At 34.4% G+C, this 12544-nt stretch overlaps 1 protein-coding gene across 1 annotated transcript in view; it reads right to left on the bottom strand.

The window, feature by feature from the left end:
• Positions 1 to 12544, bottom strand: part of CFAP47 (cilia and flagella associated protein 47) — a 533433-nt gene that overhangs the window by 122607 nt on the left and 398282 nt on the right. The window contains 1 exon segment of the mRNA XM_032618881.1: positions 3565 to 3631. Within this exon segment, the coding sequence (XP_032474772.1) occupies positions 3565 to 3631 (67 nt within the window).

Here is a 12544-nt window from a genome sequence, read left to right as displayed (position 1 = left end):
AGATAAATAAGTACTAGGGATGTAATGTACAGCAGGATGACTATAGTTAACACTGCTGTATGATACATAGGAAAGTTAAGAGAGTAAATCCTAAGAGTTCTCTTCATAAGTAGAAAATTGTTTTTTCTTTCTTTTCTTTTTATTGTAACTATATGAGAAGATGGACGTTAGCGGAACCCATTATGGTAAGCATTTCACAATATGTGTAAATCAAACCATCAAGCTGTACACCTTAAACTTATACAGTGATGTATGACAATTATTTTTCAATAAAAATGGAAAAAAATTTATGGGCAGGTAATACCTATTCAAAAACATTTTAAATCGAGACTTCCCTGGTGTCGCAGTGGTTTAGAATCCGCCTGCCAATGCAGGGGACACAGGTCGAGCTCTGGCCTGGGAAGATCCTACATGCTGCGGAGCAACTAAGCCTGTGCGCCACAACTACTGAGCCTGTGCTCTAGAGCCCACGAGCCACAACTACTGAGCCCATGTGCCACAGCTACTGAAGCCTGTGTGCCTAGAGCCCGTGCTCCGCAACAAGAGAAGCCACCACAATGAGAAGCCCGCGCACCGCAACCAAGAGTAGCCCCACCTCGCCACAACTAGAGAAAGCCTGCGTGCAGCAACAAAGACCCAACGCAGCCAAGAAAAAAAAAAATTAATCAAATTTTAAAATTTTCAATTATTTAACATAATAAATCATATAAAAATTTCTTATATTAAAATATTTGTGCATATCACTGATCATTTTATTTAAAAAAATCTAAGCTGTGTGACGACAGGTTGCAAGATAGAGTAAGAGCTAGGAAAAATGTATCTACAGGTATCCGCAGTTCTTCAGACAGGCCTTCCCATATTCCTACTCAAACAGAATTAACCTTTCCATTCCCTGTAATACTTTGGTCTTTTTCTTACTGATTGCTCCTAGTACATTTCTTTTCAATTAGGGAAATTTCAGTTATGCAAAATGAGTAAGTTCTGGAGATCTAATGTACAGCAAGGTAACTATAGTTAATAGGGTGGTAGTGTATACTTGAAATTTGCTTAGAAGGTAGATCTTGTGTGTGTGTGTGTGTGTGTGTGTGTGTGTGTGTGTGTGTCTATACAGGCTTATTAATTGTGACACATGTACCACTTTGCTGGGGGTTATTAACGATGGGGGAGACAATCCATGTGTTAGGGCTGGATGTATATGGGAAAACTCTGAACCTTCCTCTCAGTTTTGCTGTGGACCTAAAACTGCTCTAAAAATTAAATATTTTTAAATATGCCATTGGGATTGTGATAGGTCATTACATTGAATATAGATCACTTTGGATAGCAGGGACATTTTAACAATATTCAGTTAGAAGGTAGATCGTTAAGTGTCTTTACCTTCTTCCATGAAAAAGTGGTAACTATGTGAGATGATAAATATGTTAATTAAGTTGACTGTGGTGATTATTTCACAATGTATACGTATATCTAATCAAGCTGTCCACCTGAAATATGTACAATTTTTAATACTCAGTTGTACTTCAGTAACGCTGGGACAGAAAGAAATGAAAACAACTAAATAAGAATTTTCTAATCTTCCAAATAGGGAAATATGAAAAATAATGGTAACACCCAGCTTTAATGAGGGTCAGGTTGAAAGAGATAATATTATACATTATAATGGAAATTTGAAGAGCGCTTTAACATGTTTAAAATGTTTAAGAATTGCTTATCCCCTTCGAGCCAATGATTTCATTCTAAGAAATTTGTTGGAATAAAATAATCGATGATATGCACAAACATTTTAATATAAGAATGTTTCTTATATGATTTATTACATTGAATAATTGAAACTTAATTTTAAAAAATTTTAACAGCCCACACAGTCACAAGTAGATGTAATAATTCCTAACATGACTCCCCCAACCTCCCCTGCAAAGAACACTTTAATCAGTAGTCTTTGAGAAGCACTCTCCCCTGCCTCTCGTGCCTTCCCCTTGTGTGCCCCTTAGATAAGATCCCCAAGATACAAAGGAAACTTGTTATTTTTTGGAATCAATTCTCACTTCCTGTCTTCTCTCTTAAGAGAGTCATCTAATGCTAGTCTCTGAAATGTTTTCCATCTTTCATGGTATTTCTCTATCCCTATCACCACCCTAAAAGACATTCTCCTCTTCACTTCAAACCCAGTTAGCTGTTGCAGTGGCCTAGCTTTTGCCCCAACTGCTCTTCCCTTCCCAAACTATTTTGAATAGTGCCTAAATATCATTCTTAATCCACGTATTCTGTGATGGTACATTTTATGTGTCAACTTGGCTGGACTATGGTGTCCAGTTGTTTGATTACACACCAATCTAAATGTTGCTGGGAAGGTATTTTTTAAAAAAAATATGTGAATACTTTAATTGGTAGACTTTGAGTAAAGCAGAATACTCTGCTTAATGTGAATGGGCCAACTCCAGTCAGTTGGAGGCCCTAAGAGCAAAGACTGAAGTGACCTGAAGGAGAAGCAATTCTTAGCCAAGCCTGAAACATGGAAACCCTGCTTGAGCTTGTAGCCTGCCCAGTCTGCCCTGGGGAATCTGGACCCATGACTGCAACAGCAACTCTTACCTAATTGTCTACCCTGCTCGCTTGCCCTACAGATTTTGGACTTGCCATCTCCATAGTTATGTTAGCCAATTCCTTAAAATGTCTCTCTACAGATATAGGTTATTGTATTATATTGTACCATATTATATTGTATTGCATTGTATTGTGTTGTATTACATTATGTTATATTATATTATATTATATTATATTATATTATATTATATTATAGTGGTATCTGTTTCTCTGAAGAATCCTGATTAAACAGAAATTCATTCAATAAAGATTTCTTCTTTGGTACACCTCTGTTTCTAGAACTTTGCCCCTGTTGACCCACTCTTCTCTATTGCCCTCTTCCATCCCTGCTACTCACCCGTAAGAGAACTCATTTACCCACTCTCTAAGAAATCTGCCCTGTCTATTCCAACTCTCCATACTCTCATTTTCCTCTGAATTTCTACTGAAACGATATGATGTTTAACAACATTCAAATAAAGCTTTATAATAAGGGAAAGGGAAATAATAGCATTTGCTTTCTTTTGCATATGAGGGAGACTGCTATCATCTCCTATATTTAAAAAAGGAGAACACATTACATTGTTAAAATAATATACTTATTAACATTTTATTAGAAATTGACTGAAATTTTTTGTTTAGTAACAGAAATATTTGTAAAGTTTTTCACTCATGAAAGATTAGGCAGCCTTCAAGCTGAAGTATTATAATCTACTAATTTTAATAGCAGTACAAATCCAGAAAGTAAACTACATCAAGTTAATCCTGAAATAATACAATTCTTACAGATGATATATGAAATACACATTTGTATACGTATTATGAAAGTAAAGTATCTATTGATTTATAAGTAAATGATGAGGGTTTATGAAAATTGGTCATAAAACTCTCCATAATAATAAATTTACCTGGTTTTTCCTCATCAAACTTGTCAGATGGTTCTGATAATGACTTCTCAAAGGAGGGTATTAGATCTCTATTTTATCTTCATTTGAGTCTTCCTGAGAATCACCATTTTTCCTGCTTTTAACGGAAAACGAAATTGTACCTACAACACATAGGTACAAGATGTCAGATTAACCAGTGTTTCATTTTCTAAACTAACAATTAAACAGAACAACTTAATGGAAAGTTCAAGGAAATATTTTTAAATGTCCATTAAAATGGTAATTTTTAAACTGCTTTCTCATAGTAATTAAGAAAATGCAGCAAATAATAGAACTGTAACAGCTTTCAGAAAACGTACTGGTCTTGGGTGAGTATTCTTACATATTTTCTTCTTAAGTCATTTTTAACACTCATTTATTACCTCATTAAAATACTTTGTTTAATACAATATTCTAAGCATGAACTTTCCTTTAAACATTTAATGTGTAAAATACTAAATTTTGTTACAAAAAACTGTTAGTGTCAAAAATCGGCACTCTTTATCTGGAATTTTTGTTATACTAAAATTGACTTATAAAAGATTGGTATTAACTCTTAAATTGAAGCTAACATACATATGGAAATAATTCAGAAATTGGCCCTGATATATCAATAACAGCTTGCTATATTCACAGTCTTACTATCCATGTTTAGAGGATGGTTCAAATCTTCTTTCCCCTTCAATTTCCAATACTTCCTTCTCCCTCCTCATTCCTAGCTGATTATCTTGTTTCTATTTCACTAAGAAACTGGACACTTCCAAGAAAGAATTCCTTCACAGTCCCACCACCACATTGAACAATTCTTCCACAATGGTGACCTCATCCTCTGGCTTTCCTCTTGTAAGAATGATTGATACACTTTTACCTGGGACCAGCCCTTGGACCTGTGCACTAGATCCCATCAACTCTAGTCTACCCAAGGATCCAAGGATCTGGCTACTGTAACATTCCCCACTCCCTTCTGCATCTTCAATTCTCTCTCTGAAACATGCTGTAATAACACCCAACTTCCAAAAAGCCTTCTCTCCATCGAATGTGTATGTGTAAATCTATGTATTTTTATATGTTTTTGTGTACACACACACACACGCACACACTGCGTAATACCATGTTAGGCTTAGTACTAACATCAGGATGAAATACCCAACATAAATCACAAAAATGATTCAAGGCATAAAATAAATACATTAAAAAAAACTCAAAGTGATATCTTGGCACCGATCTATGCAGGTTTAATCAATGACTTTCAAATTGTCAAAGAATAAAATATTGTCATGATATTTAAATTTTTAGAGATAATTAAAGATAAAGACAAATAGGAGATAAAGTTACAGTTCAGTTTTTTTTCGTTTTTAAAGATTTTTTTGACGTGGACCGTTTTTAAAGTCTTTATTGAATTTGTTACAATATTGCTTCTGTTTTATGTTTCGGTTTTTTGGCCACGAGGCATGTGGGATTTTAGCTTCCCGACCAGGAATTGAACCCTCACCCCCTGCATTGGAAGGCAAGGTCTTAACCACTGTACTGCCAGAGAAGTCCCACAGTTCAATGTTTAAAGCTAAAATAACACATACCAAAATTTAATAGAGATAACACATAGGAATATAGATTCAAAAATCTTATCCCCCCAAAAAAAGCCCAGGAATTAAAAGAAAAAGTGTATTGCTCTTTCAAATTGATAACTTTTAACACTTTTGATAACATTAATTTTTGATGAGAGTGCTCAGTAACAACCCCCATCTCAGATACTGCTGGCAAGAGTAAAAATTGGTACTACATACTTTGGGGGGTAATTTTTCAACATCCACCAAGTTGTTGCACATCTCCTTTGACATGTCAGTTCTGTTTTTTTATGCTATAAATACCTTATATCTTAAATCTTACCCCATAGGTAAACTAGCAGAGTTATTTACAAAGATGCTGTTGCAATATTATCGGTAATTACAAAATTTAAAAAAAAAGAGGAACTTGATTTCCACCTATGCATGACTAGTTACATGAATTCAGATAAACATTTATTTGGATTATTGTTCATCTAGTCAAAAGAAAAACCTATGAAAACCGCACTGAAAATACATCCATGATAATTTGAGTGAAAGCAGCCACTTACAGAGTTTTATGTCTCATATGGCCCATTGTGTGTGTGGGGGGACTGTGTGTGTGTGTATTTGTGTGTGTGTGTGTTTAAAAGATATATACAAATATGAGTTGGCATTTGGACAGAAATTTATTTTCTCACAGTTCTGGAGGCTAGATGTTTGAAATCCAGGTGCCAGCAGAGTTGGTTCCTTCTGGAAATTCTGAGGGAGATCTGTTCCATGCCCCTCTCCTAGTTTCTGCTGTTTGCCAGCAATCCTTGGCATTCCTTGGCTTGTAGACGTATCACTCCAGTCTCTTCCTTCACCTTTGCATGGTGTTTTCTCCCATATCTATCCATGTCTATTTTCCTCTTCTTATAAGGACAACAGTCATATTGGTTCAGGGCCCACCCTAATTCAGCATGACCTCATCTTAATTTGATTATATCTGCAAAGACCCTATTCTAAATAGGATCACTTTAACAGATATCAGTGGTTAAGACACTAGGTCCCTGGGCAGGCAGAACTGCTCCCAGACTGCAGCTGTGAGGGGCTGGAGCCGGATTATAGGAATGCTTCCAGATGTACAGACAGAACATAGTCAGTGGGCCTACCTCTGGGGCATGGACAAGCTTGTCTCACGGTAGGAGTGTTCCCAGACCATGGCTGAGAGTAGCTGGAGCTACGTTACAGGGTCATTTCAGGATCTGCAGTTGGAACAAAGTTGGAGGGCCTGTCACAGGGGCGCAGACAGGTGTGTCTTCCACCTGGTCCCCAAATGGGTAGAAATCATGGCTAAGAGGGGCTGAAGCTGGGTCATGGGCCACTTCAGGGTCCACACATGGGACTGAATTCTGTGGGCCTGTTATACAGGGCATGAACAGGCATGACTCCTGACAGGTTCCTTGGCAGATAGTGCTGATGGCAGGACCAAAGTCAAATGGGACTGTAACAGTCCACAGGGCTGTTTCCTGGTTGTAGCCAGGACCACAGTTGGCAAGTCCGTCATCTGAGCATGAGCCTGCCTTTTCAAAATGGCCCTCCTCGGTTTTGGACTCCACCAAGGTTTCATGGACTCCTACCTGGATCGCAAAGCTCCCACAATGGCACTTTTGTCCTTGGATGGCTTCCAAATGACTGTGCTGAAGAGGGATACAATTGGTGGATCTTCTACTCTGCCATCTTGCTGATGTCACTACTATCTTACCATTTTCAATTCCTTTATTTTGAAATATGACAGTCACTTAAGTTATAGGTTAAATTTCAGGTCCTACTATAAACATGGCTTTCTTAGTTTACATAGGAGCTTGGTATATGCTCACAAACACATTGTGGAAAGACAGGGTATCTAGTGGAAAGAACACAGGCTTCTGACAGAATGAGGATTCAAATTCTTGTTCTCCTACAGCTAACTTAGCCTTGAACATGTTACTTATCTCATTTGTAAAATGGTGCTAGTAGTTTTGAGGATTAAATGACTCTAGTTCATGCTTATGTAGGACTTACTGTATGTCAGGCATTGTTCTAGGGATTTACAAAAATTGGCAAATTTTTCCAAAACATACCTATGAAATTAGTCCTACTATTATCCTCATTTTAAAGAAACGCAACTGTGACACAAGAAAGTTCAGTAGCTTGCTCAAGGTCAATCAGCTTGTAATAATACAGCTGGAATTTGAACATGAGCATTGTGATTTAAAGTCCATACTCTTTGTTGAATTAATATATTTTGTTTTTCAAACAGCTTTAGGTTTACCAAAAAATGAGTGTAAAGTACAGAGAGTTCCCATATACCTCCCTTAGTTTCCCCTATAATAAGCATCCTGCATCAGGTGGTACATTACTTATAAGTCATGAGTCAATAACAATACATCATTATTAACTTAAGTCCATAGCTTACATTCTGGTTCACTCTTTGTGTTATGCATCCTATGGCTTTGACAAATGTAAAACTTCATCTATCTACCATTATGGTATCATGGAGAATAGTTTCACATCCCCCAAAATCCCCTGTACCCCACTCACTCATCCCTCCCTCCCAACGTCCCCAAAAGACTGGCAACCACTGATCTTTTTCAGAATGTTGTATAGATGGCCTTTTCGGATTGGCTTCTTTCACTAAGCAACATGCATTTAAGCTTCCTCCTGTCTTTTTGTCATTTATTTTTATCACTGAAAAATATCCAATTGTATGGATATACCACTATTTATCCATTCACCTATTGTAGGACATCATGGTTGCCTCTACATTTTGGCAATCATGAATAAAACTGTTATAAACATTCATGTGTAGATTTCTGTGTGGACATAAATTTTCAACTCATATGGGTAAATACCAAATGGGCTTGTGATTTCTGGATCATGTTATGAAAATGTTTAGTTTTGTAACATACTGCCAAAATGTCTTCTAAAGCACCTGTACCATTGTACCATTTTGTATTCTCACCATTAATGAATGAGAGTTCCAATTTTTCTACATCTTTGTCAGCATTTGGTATTGTCAGGGCTTCTGAATTTAGCCATCCTAATACGTATATAGTGTTATCTCATTGTTGTTTTAATTTGCAGTTCCCTAAAGATATATGATGTTGAACATCTTTTTGTATGCTTATTTGCTATCAGAATATTTTTTTTGGTGAGGTATCTCTCCAGATCTTTTGCCAATTTTTAAAGTTGAGCTATTTTACTGTTGTTGATCTTTAGTACTTTAAAACATATTTTGGATACCATTCATTTATTAGATATCCAAAAAGTTTACAAGAGACAAATAAGGATACTATATATTAATAAAAGATTCAATTAACTAAAAAATCAAAAAACAAACAAACAAACCTGAGCTTATATATAGATACAGAGCACAGATTGGTGGTTGCCAGAGGCAGGGGGTGGGGGTGGGATAAGTGAAATGGGTGAAGGGGGTCAAAAGGTACAAACTTCCAGTTAAAAAATAGGTCATGGGGATGTAATGTACAGTATAATGACTACAGTTAATAATACTGTATTGCATACTTGAAAGTTCCTAAGAGAATAGATCTTAAAAGTTCTCATTACAAGAAAAAAAATGTAATTATGTGTAGTGATGAATGTTAACTAGACTTATCGTGGTGATCATTTTACAATATACACAATTATCAAATCAAAAAAAAGATTCAATTCAGCAAGAATATATAAAAATTATACACCTATACACACCTAAAAACAGAGGCCCAAAATATATGAAGCAAAAAATGACAAAACTGGAAGGAGAAATAGACAATCCTACAATAATAGCTGGAGACCTCAATACCCCACTTTCATTAATGGACAGAACAACCAGACAGAAGACAAATATGGAAATAGAGGAGGTGAACAATACTGTAACATGACTAGCCCTAACTGACTTACAAAGAACATTCCACAAAACAACAGCAGAGTACACGTTCTTCTCAAATGACCAAGGAACAATGTCTAGGAGAGATCGCATGTGAGGCCACAAAGCAAATCTTAATAAATTTTAAAATACTGAAATTGTACAAAGCATTTTTTCTCATTACAATGGAAAGAAATTATAAATCAATAACAGAAGAATGAAATTTATGAATTTGGAAATTAAACAACATACTCTTAAACAACCAATATTTCAAAGAAGAAATCACAATGAAAATTAGAAAATATCTTGAGACAACTGAAAATGAAAACACAGTATACAAAATTTAAGGGATGCAGTAAGAGCAGTGCTAAGAGGGCAATTTATAGCAGTGAATGAATTTGTTAAAAGAAAAGAACAACCTCAAATCAACAACCTAAATGTACACTATACGAACTAGTAGAGTTTATAGAAGAGCAAATTAAACCCAAAACTAGCAGAAGGAAGGAAATAATAAAGATTAGCATGGAGGTAAATGATATAGAGAATAGAAAAACAATAGAGAAAACCAAAAAACCCAAAAGTTGGATATTTAAAAAGATCAACATAAGTGGTAGACCATTAGCTGGAGTGACTAGGAAAAAAGGAGAGGAGACTCAAATTAAAGTAAGACATTATTATTGTTTTTACCAAAATAAAAAGCAGTATACATATGTAAAGAGAATATTATAAACAATTATGTGCCAAAAATTGGATAACTTAGACGAAATGGACAATTTCCTAAAAACACACAATATACTAAAACTGACTCACGAATAATAGAAAACTTCAATAGGCATAAAATTAGCAAGAGGATTAAATCAGTAATCAAAACCCTCCCTACAACGAAAAGCCCAGCACGAGATGGCTTCACTGTTTAATTCTACCAAATATTTAAAGAAGAATTTACAAGATTTTTTCTCAAACACTTGCAAATTATTGAAGAGGAGGGAAAACTTCCTAACTCATTCTAGGAGGCCAGCATTGCCATGATACAAAAGCCAGACAAAGACAGTGTAAGAAAACTAAAATCCAATATCCCTGGTGAACACTGATGCAAATTTTTTCAATAAAATACTAGAAAATTGGATTCAGCAGCACATCAAAAGCATTACATACCATAATCAAATGAGACTCATTTCAGGAATGAATGAATGAATGAATGAAGGGTAAATTTCTGTACACTAGCAATGAACAATTAGAAAACTAAGGAAACAATTCAGTTAAATAAAACCATTATTTGGATAACCTTATATGTGTTAATACATGTGCACTGAATAATAAGGAAACCTAATCAATATTTCAAATACTATGAAATATTCTCAAGAATTAAAAGTACACTTTCTCCATTCTTTCTCATTTCAGTTCATTTATATACCCCGCATATTTTTCTTCCTCCAACACACCCATTTAAACATTTTTGCATTTTTATTATCCCATAGCAAATAGAAATTGGACAGTCACTTGTAAAACAACCCAAAAGCCCTATATAAGACCATATATTGTTTTATTTCCCCTTCATTAGGGGACCAAAAGGCAAGGTGGAAAAACAAAATTATGTACTGATAAAAAACAGAGATAAAGAAACCCAGTGCTGTGGTCACAATTGCCATAAATAGAGCTCTTGTCTCCCACTCTTTCTAAATGCTTAATTTTTAACGATAAAATGTACAGCAGTTTAGCACCCAATCGTAGTCCTAAAGGCTCCATTTTTCTGTGTGTGTGGAATTATACTGTTTGTTCTTTCTATAATACATTTTGGCATGAATATATCAAGGCACTAAAGACAACAGGAAAGGATTATAAAGGATTATTAAAATCTATAGGATTCAGATTTCTGTTGTAGAGAATGGTTGATTACATTTTAATTTTAACAAGAACCTATGCTTTCATTTCTGGGGCAAGCAATGATAGTCTAGATTGCAATTAAAACTGCATGCTTCTTCCTGATCCGTAGAAGAAAAAACTGATAAACTGCAGTTCATTAAAATTAAAAACTTCTATAATTATTTCATAATGTATACATATATCAAATCATCACATTGTGCATCTTAAATATATACAATTTTTGTCAATTATACCTCAATGAAGCTGGAAAAAATAAAAACTTCTGCTATTTAATAGACACTGTTAATCAAATTAAGAGGAAAACTACATATGGGAGAAAAACTTATAAAGCACATATCTGATAAAGGGAATATATCCAGAATATATTTTTAAAAACTTCTAAAATTTCAACAGTAAGAAAACAGACAACTCAATGGGGGGGCTGGGCAAAAGATGTGAAAAAAAAATTAAATTAAGAAGGCATATGGATGACAAACAAGCACAAGATGTTCAACGTTATTTATTATTCATTATGGAAATACAGTTTAAAACCACACTATAATAGCACTACAACAAATTAAAATGGAAAAAATTGAAAGGACTAACCCTACTAAGTATGGTCAGTGATGTAGAGAAAGTGGAACTTTCATACACTGCTGGTGGGAATGGAAAAAGGAACAATCTCTTTGAGAAATGGTCTAGCAGTTTCTTTAAACGTTATAAATTCAATAACCATGTTACCCAGCCATCCAACATATAAGTGATTTACCCAAGAGGAATGAAAGTATATGCCTATAGAAAGACATATACATGAATGCTCATATCAGCTTTATTTATAATTACCAAAAAATGCCAAAACCCAAATGTCCATCAATAGGTAAATAGATGAACAAAGTGTGGTATATCCATTCCATGGAGTATTAATCAGCAATAAAAGGAATAAACTATTGATAGATACACTGTGTGGATGGATCTCAAAAACATTTTGATGCACAAAAGAAAACAACCAAAAAAAGGGTGTACAATGTGTTATTATATAATATATAATATATATATACACTATATAGTGTGTATATATACACATATATACAATATACACAATACACAACATACATATACACAATACACAATATATTATTATATATATTATAATTATATTATATATTTATAAATATTCATATTTATATATAATTTTATATAAATATATTATTTATAAATATTTATTATATATTTAGTATAATATATAAAATTGTGTGTATATATAGTATATACATGTATATAGTTATATATATAGTGTACGTGTGTATATATATCTGTGTGTGTGTGTGTGTGTGTGTATATATATATATATAAAATGCTATAAGATGCATATAAAGTGACAGAAAATAGATAAACGGTTGTCCAGGGCAATGGTGGCATTGGGCAGGAGGGGAGCAGAGAGAAAAAGATTAAAAATGGACACAAGTAAACTTCAGGGGGTAAAATATATTATTTGAATTGTTTCAATGGATTCATGGGTGTACACATGTTAAAACTTCTCAAATTGTACTTTGAATATGTACAACTTATTGTATATCAATTATACTGCAATAAAGGTGTTAAAAAAATACAGTGTATTTCAGATGTTATACCCACCACTTCTGAGCAGAATATTGACAGAAGTTGAGAACTGTCACCCCAAATTAGAAGTACTGTATAAGTAGGATGTGTTTAAGAGAAGTTCACAGCCACCAATGAGTATC

This window comes from Phocoena sinus, chromosome X (assembly GCF_008692025.1).
Source record: "Phocoena sinus isolate mPhoSin1 chromosome X, mPhoSin1.pri, whole genome shotgun sequence".
Taxonomy (NCBI): Eukaryota; Metazoa; Chordata; class Mammalia; order Artiodactyla; family Phocoenidae; genus Phocoena; species Phocoena sinus.
This window is presented reverse-complemented; position numbering and strand designations above follow the sequence as displayed.